Source organism: Biomphalaria glabrata, chromosome 4 (genome assembly GCF_947242115.1).
Source record: "Biomphalaria glabrata chromosome 4, xgBioGlab47.1, whole genome shotgun sequence".
NCBI classification, from domain to species: domain Eukaryota; kingdom Metazoa; phylum Mollusca; class Gastropoda; family Planorbidae; genus Biomphalaria; species Biomphalaria glabrata.
In genome coordinates this window covers 35334399-35356834 of record NC_074714.1, presented here as the reverse complement: position 1 = coordinate 35356834, position 22436 = coordinate 35334399, and the positions used below count along the sequence as shown (strand labels likewise).

General features: G+C 32.9%; 1 protein-coding gene across 2 annotated transcripts in view; it reads right to left on the bottom strand.

The window, feature by feature from the left end:
- Positions 1-15438, bottom strand: part of LOC106051703 (ectopic P granules protein 5 homolog) — a 47378-nt gene extending 31940 nt beyond the window's left edge. Inside the window, exons 1-13 of one of the 2 annotated variants that reach the window (XM_056027040.1) lie at positions 15375-15438; positions 10628-11731; positions 9372-9539; positions 8671-8831; positions 8371-8453; positions 8077-8216; positions 7666-7877; positions 7443-7542; positions 7204-7324; positions 6243-6399; positions 4139-4282; positions 2304-2321; positions 936-1084 (exon numbers count right to left, since the gene is read on the bottom strand). In XM_056027040.1, coding sequence (XP_055883015.1) covers positions 936-1084; positions 2304-2321; positions 4139-4282; positions 6243-6399; positions 7204-7324; positions 7443-7542; positions 7666-7877; positions 8077-8216; positions 8371-8453; positions 8671-8831; positions 9372-9539; positions 10628-11731; positions 15375-15434 — 2617 coding nt within the window. In that variant the 5' untranslated portion in view covers positions 15435-15438. The remainder of the gene's footprint in view (positions 1-935; positions 1085-2303; positions 2322-4138; positions 4283-6242; positions 6400-7203; positions 7325-7442; positions 7543-7665; positions 7878-8076; positions 8217-8370; positions 8454-8670; positions 8832-9371; positions 9540-10627; positions 11732-15374) is intronic. The other variant, XM_056027041.1, reaches the window with a different exon arrangement.
- Positions 15439-22436: the final 6998 nt, after the last annotated feature.

Below are 22436 nucleotides of genomic sequence, written 5' to 3'. Positions count from 1 at the left end.
GTTAATAACACTTCATTTAAATATTAGAGCAATAAATAATAAATACATTCAGTGTACAGATGAAGTGAATGGACTGCATAGGTTTCTGAAGCCAACAATTTACAGCACAATGATTGGCTGATAAAAGTCAGGTACCATTAAAATTGGAAAGACGTAGTCATGCAATATTTAATCTTTAACCCAGAACTACAACAATTATAATTAAGATTGGATTTTAAAATCATTGAAAAATCTTTAAAAAATCTATTTGTACTACTGAAATTAGTTCATTTACTAACCAGCAGGCAGAACTACACAGCTTTTTCAGTGTTTAAACTAAGGGGCGCAGAATAGTCAATACAACTGAAATATATATATATATATATACACACAGTGCTGATTGCTATACCTACCCATCCACCACAAAAAAAGTGCTAAATACACTTTTTGACTATTCTTTAGCTTCTCAATTTTATATTTAGCTGTAGATCTAGACCTTATAGCATTGTCTATCACACTTAAACTTAGAATACAAAAACACATTTGTGTTTATAAAACCATCTATTACTTGAAACAAACAAAAATTAGATTGTATTTTAACAAGTCTGTATATTTTAAGGTATATGCCAAAAAGTGTTATTCAGTGCTTTAAAAAAAGGAAGGAACTATTATTTTGTGCTATTAAATATTTGTATGTTAGCTTTATGACAACATAATGGGACAAAACAGTAAAACAAAAAAATTCACAAAAAAAAAAAAGCTTTGGTACAAAGCTTTGCCACTTCAATCATAGGTGCTTGATTGATCTATAGTAATAACATGCTAAATTTTCATACTTTTTCATCCACCTCATTTGGGAGAATCAGTGATGAATGAGTCATCAAGTGAAATACATCAATTAAAGAAATAATAAGTAATCAAAGTAATCATTGAGCCAATTAAATTATGACACTTACTTTTCAAATATGTTTTACAGGTTTCAACAGGAGGTAACATATCAACACTGATTCCTTCCCCTTGGTGTAGTACCCAGAGTAACTGCCACATACTGTCCATAGAGACACAAGTGTAGGGCATGTCTGCCATAAACTGCCAGGAGCCTAACCTATGTAAAACAAATTTAAAAATGTTAAAAGCACAGTTCCAAAATGTACTGATACCTTTGTCTTGTGATTCTTATTAAACTTAAGTACAATATAAGCATTTATTTGACATGAAGTTTTTTGTTGTAGTTTTCTCTGCATCAAATTTCATGGATTGTGTCAATACTTACAATAAAAATTCGTAATAAATGAGTTATATGATACTTTAACGAACATCATAAAACTGTAAATAACTATAATGAGGTGCAAGTCAAAATAAATTTTTAAAAATTGTCTAAAACTAAGGAAAGATAAAGAAATGAAGCATAAGTCCAAGAGTTATGTTATTATTGTAATAATGTTAGTAGTAAACTTCCAACACTGAAGAAGTGGTGTTTAATAGTGTTTGTTGACAAAGTGAAAACTAATATGCAACAATAAATAACTATATAATTTACAATTTACTTTTAATTTTTAATTTGTATATGCCAAGAATTTCTTTAAAAACAAAACAACTTATATCTTTTTACAGATTCTAAATTAAAAAAAAAAGAAATGAGCTAATTATTTAATTTAATAAGTTTATATTAAAATTTAAATTTCCATCAAAAATAATACTATAGATTTTTCATAGAAATAACTGTGGTATAAATAACTGAGGTATAATCAGATACAGATTGTCACAAAGAACACATAAAGAACACAGTCAATTTTTATTTTTAAAAAGTTAATTGATATTTACAGGAAATTCTTTTTTTTTAAAGTGAATATAAAATTTTATACACTGTTTAGATGATCATGTTTGCACATTCTTTCACTAATTTTAGAAGATCTTTTAGAAACAGATCAAAATATTTTAAAATTCCTGACACTGGAAAATGAATATTTCTTGAATAAAACAGTTACAGTTGTCCCTTTAATTGTTGACAAACGTTTGAATACTTCACCTCAATATTCCATTTGTTGCTGTTGTTCTTTTGTTTTTACATTTACCCTACAAGTATCTATTGCTTAGCACTTCTAAAAGAAACAGTCAACAATTGAACATGATAATATTTAGACACTCAAGCAAGTGCATACAATGCACATATTTTAATTGAAATGAACTAAAGGTTGCACAAAAGTTGGCATGTCTACAGAAAAGTAAAATCCAGAAGCAAAATACACTGAAGTTATATATATAGAATGTAAACAACTACAGCCCAACAAATATATAAGTACTTATCAGACAAAATATCTTACAAAGCTGGTCTTGCATCTCTAATTTAACAAGATTAGATAAAAATAACATAATTTTAAATAAACTATTAAAAGAAGATATAAGCTAAGCTAAGCTTCTACTTTTGTAGAACATATTTTAGAAATCTGACAAGGCCATGTCAAAAAAGTATTATTTAACTTTCAGACCCTTCTTTTTAATTACATACTTTCACTTTTTGAGTCTGTTGATCTGTCTGCCCAGTGTCATTTGGTTTCAAAAAACTGTTTGGGTAGAAGTAGGATTTCAACTCATGCTAAGAAAGACTGGTACATACAAGCTATGCTATAAATCCCTCAGCCACGCTTCCATTATGGTGAAGTTTTTAAAAAAGACTATTTGTATGATCAATAAAATAAAATACAAATGTATACAAAACAGTTGAGTTCAGAATTCTTCTACAGAAACGACTTGGGACAACACATTTTAAGTCACATTTTATTTTCTGGTAAAAGCTTGGATTCATGTATAGACACTAAAAATGTGATATACATGTTTCATAACTGTGTTCATAATATGTTTCAGAACTGTGTTCATTACACATTTCATAACTGTGTTCATAATATGTTTCAGAACTGTGTTCATTACACATTTCAGAACTGTGTTCATTACACATTTCAGAACTGTGTTCATAATATGTTTCATAACTGTGTTCATTACACATTTCAGAACTGTGTTCATTACACATTTCAGAACTGTGTTCATTACACATTTCAGAACTGTGTTCATTACACATTTCAGAACTGTGTTCATAATATGTTTCATAACTGTGTTCATTACACATTTCAGAACTGTGTTCATTACACATTTCAGAACTGTGTTCATAATATGTTTCATAACTGTGTTCATTACACATTTCAGAACTGTGTTCATAATATGTTTCATAACTGTGTTCATTACACATTTCAGAACTGTGTTCATAATATGTTTCATAACTGTGTTCATTACACATTTCAGAACTGTGTTCATTACACATTTCAGAACTGTGTTCATAATATGTTTCAGAACTGTGTTCATTACACATTTCAGAACTGTGTTCATAATATGTTTCAGAACTGTGTTCATAATATGTTTCAGAACTGTGTTCATTACACATTTCAGAACTGTGTTCATAATATGTTTCAGAACTGTGTTCATAATATGTTTCAGAACTGTGTTCATAATATGTTTCAGAACTGTGTTCATAATATGTTTCAGAACTGTGTTCATAATATGTTTCAGAACTGTGTTCATTACACATTTCAGAACTGTGTTCATAATATGTTTCAGAACTGTGTTCATAATATGTTTCAGAACTGTGTTCATTACACATTTCAGAACTGTGTTCATAATATGTTTCAGAACTGTGTTCATAATATGTTTCAGAACTGTGTTCATAATATGTTTCAGAACTGTGTTCATAATATGTTTCAGAACTGTGTTCATAATATGTTTCAGAACTGTGTTCATAATATGTTTCAGAACTGTGTTCATTACACATTTCAGAACTGTGTTCATTACATGACATTTACTATTTTCACTGACATTAAATTGCATAAACATTTGGAATTATAAAGCCAAGGCAAAGCTAGGCATCACTGTTCATTTTTTTTAATTTTTTAATCATCATAAAATATTTCTTCTAGTGGATTTAATATTTTTAAAGTGTATGTTTGACTTCACTTGGCAAGCAAACCAATTTGAGAGCAGCAGTCAAACTTTCATTGAAGCCTAAAAAAATCAAAGATTAGAAAAAAAACTTCTAGGCTGGTCACATCCCATAATATATTAAAGCCCTAAGAATATGTATTTTTAGAAAAAAAATTGACATTCTACATACCTTTGAGCTTTTAAGATGCTATATGTGGCTCGCATAAACAATTGATCAAACTCAATCTGTAGATTCTGCATACTGGCAGGAGATAATGGACCATAATAGGTTTTGAAATTCAGCCAGTGGTCAGAAACAAATGAAATAGCTTGTCTGAGAGAAAAAAAACAACATGAAAATGTACCCCTATGACAAAATACATTGAAATATACAAAATGATTACAATGACATGTATAGTGTAACTGATAACATTTAAAGCAACTGTAAGGTATCTGTATATTATTTATAGAAATAAACTCCATTTGACTAATCCATTCAACTTAGCATGAACATTCTTTAGATCTCTGGGGAGCTAATCTATGGTAAATTCCCCTTCACTTAATAAAAAAAGGCTAAATCTACAGTAGGGAGAGACTATTGAAAGAAAGATTTAAGTCATGTAATGTTTTCACTCTAGACAAAAAATTGCTTCCTATAAAAGTGCATATATGTTTTCTAATAACTAAATAATTTATATGTATATAGATTTTTATTTTAAGCATATCTAAAAAAAAAAATTTAAGTCTGTGATATGTCAGTACTAGATTCACATGTGGGTCAAGATTAATTTTAAAAAAAAAATTTCAGATAGATCAATACTTAAACATCATTATTTCTGATACAGAATCAATGCAAATAATAATAATAATAATAATAATCTTTATTATCCGTAAGGAAATTTGTCTTACAATTTGTGCATTACACCAAACAAAAAACATTATAACTATAAGAAACCAAAGTGTACATTCACACCAGACTTACTCATAATTTATATGTGACAAAGTTTATACCAGATTGTTCTTATTTAATGATTTGATTGCCAGGGGAACAAAAGAGTGTTTGTGTCTGTTTGTCTTTGCTATCGGTGTCTTGTATCTCTTTTGTGATGGTAAAATCACAAAATCCTGACACAAAGGGTGATTCTTTATTTCGAGGATCTTGTTAGCTTTTTTATAGATGTTTGTCTCAAACAACTGCCCAAATGCGGTTTGTTTTTTGCCAATGATTTTGCCAGCAGCATTGAGGATTCTATTAAGTTTATTCCTATTTTTAATGCTCAGATTGCCATACCAGGCAGTGATATTGAAACTGAAAATATTGCAGATGTGAGTGTGATAAAACATAGCCAAGGCCTTTTCGCTAACATTAAACGAGGACAGTTTTCTTAGTAGTCGTAATCTTTGGTGCCCTTTTTTGCTGATATAATCAGTATTTGCAGTAAAATTTAGTTTATTGTCTAGGATAGTACCAAGGTATTTAAAGGTTTGCACAATTTCAATAGTCTCTCCAGCTACAGAAACAATATCCTTTTCCTTCTTGTCCCTGCGAAAATCGATTATCATTTCTTTGGTTTTTTTTACATTTAATAATAAAAAATTATCTTTACAGTATTCCTCAATGTGTTCTAATTCTTTGAAATACTCATTTACGTCTGAGCTCTCTGAGAGCAGGGCAAGAAGAGCCGCATCATCAGCGAATTTTGTGAAGGAGCAACAAGAACTATCAGATTGAAAATCATTGGTGTACAAAATGAACCACAATGGCGATGTCACAGCCCCCTGTGTTAACTATGCGTTCATTAGATATAACATTGTTTACCCTAACCCTCTGAGCTCTCTGGGTCAAAAATTCATTAGCCCATAGTATTATGTATGGACTAATCTGCAACGCTTTCATCTTTTCAATGAGTAAATGAAGTTGTATAGTGTTAAAAGCTAATGAGAAATCAACAAAGGACAATCTTACATAAGTGTTCGGTAAGTCCAGATGTTTGTAGACACAGTTTAAAATATTTAGGATGGCATCGTCTACACCTTTACCTTTTTGGTAAGCAAATTGTAAAGGGTCTAACTTATTACAAAGATCATTCAGAAGAAACATTTTAACCAATTTTTTATTTTCTAAACATTTAGACACAATGGAAGTAAGTGAAACAGGTCTATAGTCATTCATTTCCTTCGGTTTGGAAACCTTTGGCACAGGTACAATTATAGATGACTTCCACACAGGTGGTATCTCATGGTTTAGTAATGAAGTAGAAAAAATGATGACATTTTATTTGACACTAAATTACCTAATGAGCCTGCCTAGTCGTTTGTTCAGTTGTCGGTAGCGAGCCATGCTGTAAGTGACTAGACCTGTACCTAACAGTTGAATCAGTGTAGTGGTGAAAGCAAACAACCGTAACATCATAGGTTCTGTACTTCTACGAATGTCATAGTCTACAGCACCTGGACATTGAATGGACACACATTTAAACTTTTTGAGCAGCTACTAATTTTATTTTTTAGTAATCAATGTCATCAAGATCAAATTTTTTTTTTCATCACCAATTTTATATTCATATAAAAGCTTATTCTTCTAAAAGTATTTTTAAAAATAATTTTAAAAGAAAATATTCAAATATAAATACAAGAAAGAAGCTAATGAAAATGATCATCATCCTTTGTGTTCCTCAAGGAACTTAGGGCCTCAGTAAAAACATGATACTCTCAAAGGACTCTAGCTAGTCTTTTAACATCTTCCCAGCTCTTTCCTGACCTCTTCGCTTCCATCAGTACACTGTCGTCATGTTCTTTTGGCCTTTTTGTGTCTTATGCCCTGGGGGTTCCAATCTAAGTCCTTGTCTAGCTCTGTTGTTAGCATTTCTTAGGGTGTGAACAATTCATCTCCACTTTTTTTCTTATATTTGCACCTCTGTCTGCCCATCTCCCAGAGTTTGTATTTTCTACTGTGTCATACCACTGTATTTTCAAGATATTTCTCAAACATCTGTTGATGAAGGTCTGTTCTTTGTGTAGTTATTTCAGACCAATACGGTTGGAATGCCTTTACATTTGAGTTAAAGATTCTTATGATAATAATAAAGGTTCTGTTTGTTATAGTCAGTTTAAATGTTTTAGACTGTTATATATCAGGTTAAAAAGATCGGCAAAAAGTTATCAAATCAGCAAGTAGTCAGAAACATAGTTTACCTGTATGCAATAATAAATAGTAGCAAGCATGGACAAACACTTATAAATAACTGTGCTGACCTGTTTCTGTTATTGAAGATAATAAAATGTAACTGAAAATATCTGCCAGTGGAAACTGTCTTAGGAAAGCTACAATATCATTTTCATGAAGGTAGAGCCAAGAGTTTGATGGATCCTCATCCTGAAAGATTAAATATACAAACAAACAAATAAAGATTTGTTAATCTCAACCCACTGACAACAGACATACATTCAAAGCTAACAAAGAGTTACACAATTTTTAAGAATGATAAGATCACCTCTTCTCCATCAGAATCAACCAGTATCCACGCCCTGTCATCTGATCCACTTTGTTCATTAAGATTCATCTGCATCTGATGCATGAATTCCTCTCTTGCTCTGCCCAGGAAAATAGAAATCATTATAAACATGCAGTTGTGAATGGCAATAACTAATTTAGGTTATAAATGGATAATAACTTAAGAAGAATCAGATCTTCTATCCACTGAAGCATTTACTCACTTAACAGGTAACAATACTGTGGCCATAGCTGTGATTGTATGATTCAGCATGGGACAGCTGAAGTTGGACTGATACTGGGTTGGATTCCCTTGAAACCTGGGGCATTGGACCAACTCTGCTGACCACTTCCCCACACCAGATGGGCATCGCAAAAGATGGTTGAGAACAAATAAATGATCAGAGAAGGAGGCCACTCGTAGCAGAGATGATATCTACCAATAAACAATATACTATATATATACATACATCAATAAATGAAAGATAAGACGAGAAAAAAAGGATGCTGTGGCTGAAGTAGTTGATCTAGTCATCAAAATTAATAGCCCCTTATTGTATGCTTATAATAAAGAAAGTAACTATACCAGCATTAAACATTATGAGTCCTATTAATGAAATAACTTATTTACATACCAGACGCACAGTCCACTGTCTTATGTTTGTAACAAACTCAGTATCAAATATTGGCTTGCGGTGAAATACAAAAAGGACACTTATACAATCTTTAATCCGCTGGATATCATGTTGCTCAGCAAATGGAGCATCATGGCGAGCTAAAAAAGATTTAACAGATATAGAAACTTAGTAAACTGGTACTTAGAAGAACCTAGAATACAATGTGACATAAACAAATATTTTTACATTGCTACTTTCTACCTATTCCCAATGTTTGATACTATATAATATCTTTAGATCATAATGTTTCACCTGGTATGGGCATGTTTTTCGCCATATCACGAAAAGTTGGGCAGGACAAGTACAGATTGTGAATGTAAGACTCAACTTGGAGTCTGAAACCAAAGTGTTCCATCCATTATTTTCTCAAAGATATTGAAAATAATCAAGACAATTGAATGGGGTTAATCTAATAAATGTTCAAACTAATTTTAATAGTAAAAAAGAGAATGGAAGAAAAATTCATACACAATAGTTTTGTTGAAAAATATGGCAGTATTTTAAAAATGCTTTGTAACAAGAATTCTATTAAGTCATTGTAGAATACATTACTTTGATATTTGAGATGTGTACGCGAAGAGAGAAAGGTTATCACAAATTTGTAAACGGATGTTCTCCAGCGTTGACCCAATTTTCGACAAGTTATCTGCAATGAGCTCACACTGCTCATAGGTGTGTGTTGCATAGACTCTGGCCTGGTCTGCACAGGTTCCCTTAAAGAACAGGTAGGCCAAAATTTCATTTGGTCAAAAATTATCTTCAGATTTATAGACAAAAATATTGGTAATAATAAAAACCTTATATTTTACAAGTAAAAAAAAAAGCCTGACTATGTATGAATTATAATCTTATTTTAAAAACTCAATATAATCTAGCAAAAGGCTTGATATAGTAAGGAACTTAGACACAGCAATAATTCTGAATGACCTAGGGAACTGCAAATAATGCATGACTATATTAGCTATAAATTTAAAAAAAAAAAAAGAAAAAGTTTAAAATTTAAGAAAAAAGGACATACTCAAATTTAGCTACTGCAAAACAATTCTTATAGATAATCACACACAAAAATTTAAAAGGAATGATGTATAATAAAAGAAACGATGTATAAGCCTTTAGACTTTGGCTCAGGCTTTATTACAAAATATTATCTATTATTTTCACTTGACTATAGGACTATTATTCTAGTAAACAAGTAAAGGAACAAAATGGTCAAGTAGAAGAGTACCTGGCTCCCTCCTGAAAGGAACACATACCTGCACTGACAAAGATTTCACATGAGTGATCCAAACTTCCTTTTGTAGAGCTGTGTAATTCTTTTGCAGTGTTTTAATATCTTCTTCCACACTAAGTAGTTGCCTTCTGGCTCGATTATAGTTGGACACAATCTCATAGAACTCATGGTTCTCTTTCTTGATCTCTTTCTGTTGCATCAAATAAGTAAATAACCTCATGGAATGTTATCACATTACTGTCGGGTCTGGTTTTAATTTTTTGTTTTCTATATTTATTCAACTTATTCAAAAATCCTTATTTCCAACAACACTAAAACTATCTATAGATGCTTTTAGATTAAGGCAGGAGTTCCTAAACTTTTCTGTAGTGGAACACTTCCCACATTCAAAACCTTTAGAGGAACACTGGCCTTCTTTTTGGTTGAATTATTCCCTAATTGTAATAATAATACTCAAAACATGTTTGTTTTTTTTTAAATTCAGCATTAGCAGTGTTTCTCAAACTTTTTCTTGTGACCCCTCCCCTGCGAAAAAAAAAAAGTTTGCACCCCCGCCCTCTTCTTATCCTGCTTGGGGATCAGGGAAAGGGCTGAAAGATTTGATTCAGCTGATGAATTTTAAAAAAAAAATGACAAATGATCCAATTCGTCTTATATGTTAAAAATAGTAATACATTTTCCTTGTAATAAGTTAATTTAATTACACTTGATAAAAATATCAACAAAGATATACAAGTCTAATCAACCATGGGGATTTGAGAAAACCTCAAAATTAAAAGCTCATGGTTAATCTTATTTCTGCCTTTACCAAGGAATTAATTTGTGTGTACTAGTAACTTACTACCATCCTTTGTTGAACACCTATTCAGTTTGGGAATCCCCAGTTTAAAGATTAAACAATTGAGTAAAAACAGTGTATGTTTGTTTTCAGAATATATTGAAAAGGATTGTTGATGAATTAATAATTTTGTAAATGTAGAGGATAACTGAGATTCTTCCCTTTTTCAGTTTAAGTAATGTCTAAAAGCAGTGAAGATAAAGGGTGACCAGACATCTCATCATATGAGACATTTCATCATTGCCACATTTCATCATTATAGCAATTCATCATTTAGGGTTAGGGTTAACTTGCTCAGTATGTTAATTACTTAATTACACCTACATGTATTTATGTTTGCAAAATGCACTTTATGCAATGACGAAATGTTATGGTGATGAAATGTTGCAATGATGAAATGTCTCATTTGATGAGATGTCAGGGAACCAAGATAAAGATACCTGAGTGAACTCTTCCACAAATCTTTCATTAGTTGCCAGCTCTGGGTTATAGTACAATGATAGGAGATCTGTCAGAGACATAGGTGTTTTAGTGATTTCCTTTGTTTGCTCCAGTTGATGTATTGGATAGATATGTTGTGGTGACATTGTCTGTGTTCTACTGCTTAGGAGGTTAAACTGAGCCTGCTGACTAGCTATACTTTCTGACTTATGGCAGGAACTAGAGCCTGTTTGTTGGAGAACAGGACTGCTGGTAACTTCGGAAGCTGAACTACTAACAATATTCAAGTTTTTCATTCTTGCTATTGCTTCCTGGGCAAGTAAATTTGGGCTTTTCTCTTCCAGTATAATTGCAGGTACAGTGGGAGATGTTTTCTCTTTGACAATCTTTGGAGTGGATGGAGAAACTGTTCGAGACATTGGTGTATTAGGATCCTCAACAACAGCAGGAGATGGTAACTCCATTGAAGTTCGGATAGATGGCTTCCCATTTTGATGCTCTGAAAACGTATTCTTACTAGATGAAATGTCTTGTAAACTTGCCCCACTTCCGGTACTTAACTCTGGAAACTGTTGTTTAGAAGATAACATCAATGATGGCAAATTTTGTGGTCTCTGGGGCAAATTATGGGGTTCTGATGCTACACATTTTTCAATACCTTTTGAATTCACATTTTGATTTTCATTTTCCAAGCAAGCTGGCTGAGTCTTACTAGGAGCTTGATGCTCACTAGTCAAGCTTCCTATTTCTGATTGTTTATCACTAGAAACTTCAGATGACTCATCCTTAAGTTTAACAATAACATCTTCTTTCAGTGCTGGCTGAGTCTTACTAGGAGCTTGATGCTCACTAGTCAAGCCTCCTAGTTCTGACTGTATCTCACTAGAAACTTCAGATGAACCATCCTTAAGTTTAACAATAACATCTTCTTTCAGGGTGTTCCTTTCCAATAACAGGTCAGGCAGGTTTGTGTCTTTAAAGCTGTCCTCGGTTATGTCAGAACTGATAACTAAAATGTCTTCTTTATCTGCCTGAATCTCGGATAGTGGATCATTTATGGGGGAAATCTCTCTACTTTTTGTTACTGGCTTCACTTTTTTAATCTGTAAAAAGAAAAAAAAGTATATTTCTAGTTATGCGTTACAAACTATTGTTGACATAATATTCTATTAATACATTAGGGCAGGTTTTTTTTGTGTTCATCTTTGGATTGTTTTTTCTAGTGGCCTGTTGATCACTGAACTTGGTGAGTGGTCACCTGTATAATTAGTGTCCCCACTTTTAATAAAATGTGTGTGTGTCTTACTGTATCTACCCCAGTCCTTTGTGCTCTGACCCTGATGGAGTTCAAGGAAGTATAAACCCTTTCTGACCTTTATATTGTTCATATAGTATCTTGATAAGTTATTAATTAGGTTTGTATTTAACACAACAAAAAGCATGGGATATTAGTGGGTTTTATTTGGAAAGAATGTTCTTCACTTACTAAGAGAAGCAATAATCAAGACTTACTGGATGCACATGCAGGGGACATAAAGGCATAGAAAGATATATTGCAGACATTCTCTATTGCATGTTTTCTTCTTAAATGGTGACTACAGCTATGAGGAGGAGGCCCAGTGGCAGAGCGATAAAGCGATTGGCTTCCAAACCGGGGTCTGGAGTTCAAATCCTGGTGAAGACTAGGATTTTTAATTTTGGAATCATTGGGCACCTCAGAGTCCACCCAGCTCTAATGGATACCTAATACTAGTTGGGGAAAAGTAAAGGCGGTTGATAGTTGTGCTGGCCACATGACACATTCGTTAACCATAGGCCACAAAAACATATGACCTTTACATCATCTGCCCTATAGACCATAAGGTCTAAAAGGGAAACTTTTACATCTATGAGGTTTGTTTTTTTTTTATTTATTTCTTGACCAGTTTGATACCTGCCTACAAGTAGTGGTGATTGTGGAATAATGTAGTTATAGAACTATTTAAAATTCTTGTGACTAGTGTCTTAGGGTTCATTTAATACTCCTAAAAAAAGTCTAAAAATACAACCCTAACCCTACACTGATAGATTATATCTAGATCTGTTAGATCTATCCCATTCTATGATCAAGGAAGTTTATCTAGATCTGTTAGATCTATTCCATTCTATGATCTAGGAAGTTTAGATTATTTACACCAAGTATCTTAATTTTCTATCACTTGTGATGATGTAAATATCATATTATTATTAGGTACTATTGTCTTGTCAGTTTTATTAAAATTCAACAATCTTAATCTAAATGTAGACATTACAACAAGTGGAATATAATCATATATTTTATTATTATAAATTATGATATTATTTAATATGAAACCAGCGCTCTGTATACTGCGATTGTCCATTTTCCAATGATTCTGACCCAATTCCTTCCATTTTGTTGTCTTTTTATGTAAGAAAAAAGAATTTTAAATTTGTAGGTCAGTTTGTTTTTTTTTCTCTATGTTACCGGGATGACTTATGCTAGGACAAAGTAGTACAAATACTCCTTCTTTCATAGTGCTATTAGAGCATGGAATGGGTTGCTGAGCCAGCCAGGAAAACCAATGACTTGGCAGAATTTAAGCCATTGGTTAACATGCATGATGCATTGGACGTAATCATCTTCTTTTTGAAGTAACATCTGTATTTAATAAGACTTTACCTCTTCCTAGGGTTAAGTCTATATTTTTTTAAATTGGCTGTCTATGCTAATGAGCCCGCCAAAATTGGTTCTTTTTTTTTTTTTATAGCTGATTTCATATGATTGATAAGCCAAGTTGTTTGATTTCATTTTTAAAAAATGTAATAGGGTGCTTGTATTAAATTACGATTTTCTTTCCAAAATTTATTCCGAACAACCAGCTTTAGACATCGATGTTAATAATCTTATATTGAAAAACATGTTGCTTTTGATTTATTCGTTTGTTTGTTTGTTGTTGTTTTTTTTAAAGAGAATAAATGGGCATATGTTGGGAGCGAGTTGAATACATGGAATGAAGTTAAATGCCTAGATGTAGACCTACTAGATAGATCTAGATTTATAGAAATATATAGAGGATTCAGCTATTTAGGCAAGAATGGCCATCCTAGCCTGTACTAGACTACAAGAATTACAAGATTTTAACTGTATTAGGAATTTATTGAAAGAATAAACACACAAAAAAACACAAACACTTAACACACAATTAATCATGCAAACATAAAATTACAGTCTAAAAGTCAGTGTAGAAGACACAATCCCAGTGACCTAGCTTTATGATTTCATATGAGGGGCTATACCTGGGGATCTTAGAATTTAATTAATATTAATATAGAATTAAAATCTGAGTTTATTGTGCCAAAATATCAAGACCGTTTGGAACAAATTATAGTGTTCAAAATCAAATAAAGTGTGAAAAATTTGTTCTGATTAAATGATGACATATGGCCTCTTTGACCTTAAATATAATAACTGATATAGGTTAGAGGTACAAATCCTTATTTTCCTTAAACTGAAGAACATTTTGGTACTTAATTTTCTTTTCTATGTCAAACCATTATTAAATAATCTGAGGTCAAAGTCAAACTTTGAATTTTTGGCCTATAGGTGTTAGACGTGGATAACTTACTCTAGATCTAACTAATAATATGGAGTATGCATTATTATAAAAATATATAATTTATAATATAGATCAACAATTTTTTCATGATATGAGATATGACAATTTTTCATATTTGAAAAATTCAATTGATTTGATAATAATTGATAATGATCATCATAATAAATAGTATTATAAAATATTATATCATAATAATATTCTATTATATAGATATGCTATATTTCTAGATCTATATAATAAACTGAGTATACTGTGTATAGATATAGATCTAGTGTAGTCGACTAGAGACTCGATTAGAGTAAAAATAGAGTCTAGATCTATATAATATTGTAATAAACCTGGTGGTGACACAAATGAAGGTAGTGGTGTGTGTAGACAGCCAACGCAAATTGCTCCAGTCCAACGCTAGACAAGTGGTAAACTGTGATGAGTTAAGATGATCAGCCAAGACAGTTCAGGAAGGATCTGTGTTGTGAACAGAGCTCAGGAACGTCACGAGGGACATAGTCATATGATCAACCAGAATGGTCTAGCTGCAGTCTAGCAACTTTCCATTTGGTTCTAGAAGGCCATTAGGGATCCTAGATAAATAGCGGAGGTGTCAGTCACGTCAGTTCAGTACAGTCCGGGTTTGCTACAGTCCAATTCACTACACTATACATAATACAGACAACTTGGTCTTGGTTCTGCGGTGTGGTTCTGTATGGCGCATTACGGCAGTTTGGTGCAGATACCCAGAGTACTATCAAATACACATACAGTCAAGACACCTCACTAGACTAACTTACTAGTTACTAGATCTAAGTCTAAGTTAATTTTTTTTAAAGTTATTAACTAAGACTAAGTCTAAGTAGTAAGTTAGTAATAAGTAAGCTAAGTAGTAAGTTTAAAGTTACGAGATCAGACTCAGAGATCTGAGAATGTGAGATGGAGTTGGAGTACTGTTCAAGACTGTTGGAGTCTTCACACTCACAGTCTTGATCTTGGCCTGTGATCGAGTCCGACACAACGAGCCCAGTGTGTGAAGAACAGTACTGACACTGACTCACTAGATCAGATCATCATCATGATCTTCAATAATCTAATAAATATGACATAAGTCAACAAAATTTAGACTCTAGTATTCTACCTTAGTTTGCTTTCGATGTTTCGGTCTGACAGCTTCAGCCATTTTTTTTGTTTTGATCATGTGATGTGTGTGTATGTTGCTAAAATTAGAACATGTTCATTAAGCTGCCACACTATTCTTTTTTTTTTTTTATTTCGTGTTTGTATGTATGTTACTCATTGTTAGCCATCGTGTGTGCAAGTATGAGTTTGTCCGCTACGTTAAGATCTTTAAACCAAATTTACATAAATGATTTACCAAATTGCATTAGTTCAGGAACAAAAGTCAGATTATTTGCAGACGATTGCATAATATATAGAACAATAAAAACAACACAAGATACAGAAATTTTACAAAGAGAATTAGATGAATTACAGAAATGGGAATCAAATTGGAGCATGTCTTTCCACCAAGAAAAATATCAAAAAATCAAACAAAGCCTTAGGGTTTATTAAAAGAAATTACTATAAATCAAATTAAGAACATAAAACTATAGCATAGCTTCTCCATCAGATCTGTACTTAAGCGAAGCTCCGTTGTTGCTTTAATTCTCTCTACGTAGTGTCAATATTCATCTCTAGACTGATCATGCATGAAACTATTATAAGACTATTATACTAATCTCTCTCTCTCTCTCTCTCTCTATTTAGAACCCCAATATTGTTGTTTTTTTTTTCACTCCGCGCATTGTAATTTCTCTGACGGAAACTTTTGAATTGATTTGGAACGACCCGCTTTATACGCCCCCACCCTCAACCGAACACATATACACATGCTTTTGGCCAGTGGATTCAATTATTACTTTTATTTATACGCCCCCCCCCCCGACCACAACAAAAAAGTTACTACTACGTACAGTCTCTAACTTTTCTTCAACTTCTGAATTCAATATTAAAATATTTAAAATACTCTATGTTGCTTTTCGACCAGATCCCCTCTACACAGACACAGGGTACACAAACACACATATAACTGCTGTCACATCTTTTTCTTTTTTATTACAATGACTACCTCTAACATTTCTAGGACCACCACGCACTTTTCAGCTTTTGAATTCTACAGTTTATATATATATTATGTGAGCGTGCGACCCCAGGTCTATTTGTTATCTATTTTTATCTGTATTTCAATCTGTTTACTTTATATAAGTCGGCTCATTAACCTAGATCTAATGTGTATTGTTGTGACTTTTATCTGATGTTGTCTAGATCTGTTTATTGTCTACCCAGCCTGTGTGGGTTGTGGCGTAGACTTGACCTAAATTCTGTGGCTTTTACTAGCTACATGGAGGCTAATTACTAATATGTAATTACCTCATGTCTCTAGGTAGGTTTATGTACTAGACTAGGTCTAGTCTAGCTTTTTACTATTTTTTTAACGTTTTTATGTATTGATTTTTGCAGGCTATCCTTATTGCCATTAGACTGCCATTAGTCTGCATTAGTCTGCCATTAGTCTGCCATTAGACTGCCATTAGTCTGCCATCGCCTCCTTGTACCTTTTTTTTTTGTTATATTTTATTAATTCTAAGCTTAGGTCTAGGGTAGTAATTGTAGTGATTTAGTTAGATAGTTGGTTTGGTTAGTCTGTTAGTGTTTGTAGATTTAGAGGGTTTTAGTTAGTTGATGAGTTCAGTTGTAGTGTTAGTGTAGCTCTATATGTTATATTTTATTATTGATTTATTTGTGTATGTAAATAAAGTTTCTTTTTGTTTTATTTATCCTAAAGTAAAAGTTTCGTTATTGCTTTCTTTTAGTTAGCTAGATTAGTTTAGTTTAGTTTAATTGTGCTGTCTGGTTGCATAGGCGACTCTAGCCCCTTGGTCGGAGACCGAGGTGCACAGATTGGGCCTACCCAGTAGAGCTACCACCTGCCTACTGTTATAAATAAGTTAATGTTGAGCAGCAGAAGAGAATAGGCCACCACTCTCGCGCCTGCCTGACCTGCTCACAATTATTAAATAAATAAATAAATAAATAAATAAATATATATATATATATATATATATATATATATATATATATATATATATATATATATATATATATATATATATATATTTATATATGTTGTTATAAACCTGGTAGTGGCACAGATCTTATCTTATCTTATATAATACAGACGTTACTTCAAAAAAGAAGATGATTACGTCCTACGCGTCATGCATTTAGTCATGCATATTAACCAATGACTTAAATTCTGCCAAGTCACTGGTTTTCCTGGCTAGCTCAGGCAACCCATTCCATGCTCTAATAGCACTAGGGAAGAAGGAGTATTTGTACAAATTTGTCCTAGCATATGGGACGAGGAATGTGCCTTTATCTTTGTGTCTTTCAGAGTATTTTATTAAATTTTGTTTTTGTATTTGAAGATTATGGTTCAGTGTTTTATGTATGATTGCTACTTTACTTTTGAGCCTTCTGTCCTGAAGGCTTTCTAAATTTAGTGATTTTACTAAAGGTGTTACTCTAGTCAAATGTGAATATTCGTTTGTTATGAATCTCACTGCTCTATTTTGTGTCTGTTCCAGTTTCTTAATGTTTTCTTGAGTTGAGGGGTCCCAAACGGAAGATGCATATTCTATTATTGGCCTAACCAAGGTTAAGTAACATTTTAGTTTTATGTTCTTATTTGATTTATAGAAATTTCTTTTAATAAATCCTAATGCTTTGTTTGATTTTTTTGTAGTTTCATCAATATGTGGATTCCATGATAGTTTTTCATTTATTATAACACCTAGGTATTTTGCGTTTTTAGTCTGTGATACTGGTTTGCCATGAATAAGATAAGTGGAATTAATTTGTTTTAGTTTTTTTGTTACTCTTAACAACTGACATTTTTCTGGGTGGAAAGACATGCTCCAATTTGATTCCCATTTCTGTAATTCATCTAATTCTCTTTGTAAAATATCTGTGTCTTGTGTTGTTTTTATTGTTCTATATATTATGCAATCGTCTGCAAATAATCTGACTTTTGTTCCTGAACTAATGCAATTTGGTAAATCATTTATGTAAATTAAAAATAGTAGTGGACCCAAGACTGTACCTTGAGGTACACCTGAGTTTACTGTTATCGGTGTTGATTTAGAGCCATTTATTATTACAGTTTGTTCTCTCCCTATCAGAAAGTCTTTAATCCACTGATGCAGTGGACCATTAATGCCGAAATATTTTAATTTTTTAAGCAAACTATGGTGGTGAACTTTGTCAAAAGCCTTAGAAAAATCTAGTAAGATAGCATCTATTTGTTCACTATTATCTAAACCTTTTGAACAATCATCAATTAGTCCTATTAGTTGTGTTTCACATGATCTATATTTCCTAAAGCCATGTTGGTATGGTGTGAGGACATTATGTTTGTCTAAGTGGTTTATGATGTTGCTACATATTATGTGTTCTAGGATTTTACATGTGATGCTGGTAAGTGATACTGGTCTGTAGTTCCCTGGGTCAGATTTTTCTCCTTTTTTAAATAGGGGGGTGACATTAGCTTCTTTCCAGTCCTTTGGTACTCTGCCCTGGTTAAGTGAAGCCTGAAAGAGTATTTTGAACACTGGGGCTAGCTCATTACTTAGTTCTTTGAGTAATCTAGCTGGAATACCATCAGGTCCAGAAGCTTTATTTGGTTTGGTGTTGGCTAATAGTTTTTGAATTCCATTTTCTTGTACTACTATGTCTTCTATGTTGTCTACTTGGTTCAAATTCAGTAATATGTCTTTGTCTCCTGGGGCTGAGAATGCTGATGCAAAGTATTTGTTTAGAATGTTTGCTTTAGTTTCATTATCATTATGTATTATGTTATGTTCATCTTTTAATGGCGCTACGCCTGTTGTTTCCATTTTCTTAGACTTAATGTATGACCATAGGTTTTTGTTGTTATCTTTAGATATTACATTGTTTATGTATTCACTCTGCAGCTGTCTGCTTACTTTTTGGGTTAAGTGTTTAATTTTTATATACTTTTTGTAAACTCTTTCTGCATTAGTTTCTTTAAATTTTCTATAGAGGTTTTCCTTCTGTTTACAAAGCTTCTTTAGTCTATTATTAAACCAGCATTTATTTATTTTGTTTGATGTGTATTTAGTTGGTATATGATTTTCTATTATGCTTTTAAGATGGTTTTTAATGAAATTCCAGAGGTCATCGACTGGTTGGTTAATGTCTTTTTCTAATAAGAATGTTTGTTGAAAGTTTAGTGCAGCTTGGTGTAGTTGTGTTAGGTTACATTTATTCCAGAGTAAGATTTTTCTTTTGGGTTTTGTATTGGCTACTGCTTTTATCTGACTGTGTATTTTTATGATCTCATGGTCTGATAGACCAGGGATAATTTCATAATCAACTACTAATCCAGGTCTGTTGGTTAAGAAGAGATCTAATGTGTTGTTTAATCTAGTTGGCTTTTTAATGATTTGATCTAAACTTAGGTTGTGTAAAGTTTCTATGAAAAGCTCATTTATGTCCTTAAGGTTTTGGTGTTTATCTATGGTTAGTGTTTTCCAATTTATATCAGGTAGGTTGAAATCACCCATAATCCAAAAAACTGCATTTTTATTTGTCTCTTTAAGTGTAGTAATCTGATTACATAGTTCCTGCATGTATTCTAAACTAGAATTTGGTGGTCTGTAAATGCTGCCTATTATTAGGGATGTTGAGGTGGTATTAATTTTACAAAATGTTGATTCTACATTTTTTGAGTTAGGTAAGGTAATTTCTTCTGCTATAAGAGTGTTTTTTATTGCTAAAAGAACTCCTCCATGATTTTCAGCCCTATCTTTTCTAAAAATTTCATAATTACTATTGAAAATTTCTGCATTATAAATTTCAGGATGCAGCCAAGTTTCTGTTCCTGCAATTATGTCTGGTTTCTCACATTCTAATAAAATTTCTAAGTCTGCTGTTTTGTTCCTAATGCTTTGAAAATTTATAACTAAGGTTTTAAGGTATTTTGGTATTACTTCTTTAGTAGGTTTGTTTAGTGAGGCTGTTGTATTAATTTTAGTAGATTTAGGTTTAACAGGAGTGGATCTGGCTAGTGGTTGGTGAGTTTGGTTCGGGATGGTGTTTAGGATGTTGTATGGGTTAGAAGTGTCCGCATCAAAGGAATCAAACAGTCCTGATGTAAACTGAGGTAACCCACACGGTACACAGTGCCATGATGCGTCTTTGTTGCCTAAGGCATAATACACAGGTGTATTCATATGGAGACATGATGCATGGTACCATTCATCGCAGGTGTCACATTGAATGGCTTTCTGTTTCAGGGTGCATATTTTTTTGCAGATGTTGCATCTATCTTTAGATCTAGGCCCTGGATTTGACTCTACATCTCCTGCCATTAATATTAACAGTGATAGGTATTTATTTCTGCTGTGTCTGATTGAGAACTTCCATTTGTGATGGGTAATCTTCTTTAATGTTATAGATGTGTATGTTAGGTTATTTTTGAAGTTGCATTGTTCTAAAGTGTGATGATTGATTATGACTGTTGTTTCCTTTTTAAGTTTAGTGTTGACAAAGGTAGATCTAGTTCTGTGTTCAGCTAGTGTGCATTTGGTGATTATTAGGATAAATAGCCAGAGCAATTTCATGATGACTGTTCTTGATTTTAGTTTTTAAAGGAGTCTAGTCTAAATCTAGTTTAAGGTTTACAATGCCTAAGTTAAGTCTAAATCTAAAGTGAAAGCTAGTTTACAATGACAATTAAATCAAATCAAATGGTTTATTAAATTCAAAATGTGGACCTAGACTAGATCTAGATCTAATTCTAGATCAATATATTTACGTGTATAACTAACTACATAGAATATTACTATTAGTTATTATTTGTAGTATTAGTAGATGATTAGTAGATCTAAAGCCTTAATTAAAGTCTAAGTCTAACACTAGACAGACTAGATCTAAAATCTAAGGATATAATAATAAATATAGACTAGATCTAGATCTAATAAATTATAAGGATTAGTGAGACAAAATAGTCCTAAGCTAAGAATTGTTAATTTGAATTAATTAGTAGAAAAAATGCTGAATTAAGTTAAATATATAATTTAAAGATATTAGTTTATTAGTTAAATAGCTTTTTTAATGAATTTGGTCTGATTTAATACAACAAAACGAAAAATTTAACTCATCTCTGATTACAGTAAACAGGGAGCCATTTGGAGCCAGATGGGGGTGGTGTGTGTAGTCAGCCAACGCAAAAAAACTGTTATTCAATGGATACCAGCTCACATACAACTAGCAGGAAATGAGAAGGCTGACACACTCGCCAAGAGTGGGAGAACAAACTCACAAGTAAACTCTGCACTCTATCCAGAAGAAATGAAGAAATTAATTGTAGATAAAATAAATGAGAAATGGACGAGCTCCCATCCAAATCACAAGAAAGATGATGCTTACTATAAGCTATCCCGACAAGACCAACGTCTAATCTTTCGACTCAGGACCGGACACAACAGAATGCGACAACACATGTTCCGGAAGCTCAAAATTGGAACCAGTGAAATCTGCCCATGTGGAGTATCACCAGAAAATGCCGACCACGTCCTCCAAAACTGCTCTCTCTACCAAGAGGCCCGTATAAGACATTGGCCCCAAATCACCCCAATAGAAAGAAAACTATATGGAGAGCTCCCTGATTTGGAAACCACTGCGCAGTTCATCTCATGTATTGGTCTAGTCATATGAACACTCCAACATAACAATGAGAACGATGAAGAAGAAGAAGAGGAAGCCAACGCCAATCGCCCCAGGCCAGCGCTAGATGAGCGGTCGAGCGTGACGAGTTACGACGGTCAGCCGAGACGAGTTTCAACATGACGGTTCGGGAAAAATCGGCGTCGTGAACACAGCTCAGGAGCGTCACGAGAATTGTAGTCATCTGACCACCCAGAATGGTCGAGCGACGTTCTGTCCGATTCGAGAAGGCCAGTAGGGACCCCATATAAAGAGCGAAGGTATCAGAGACCAGGAGTGACAACTTCCCGATCTACAGTTCGTTACAACGGCTCAGTACAAGTCCGAGACGAGACAGAGAGACCAGTGCAAGAGTTGATACGGCGGAGAGATATTTGTACAGTCTTGTGTT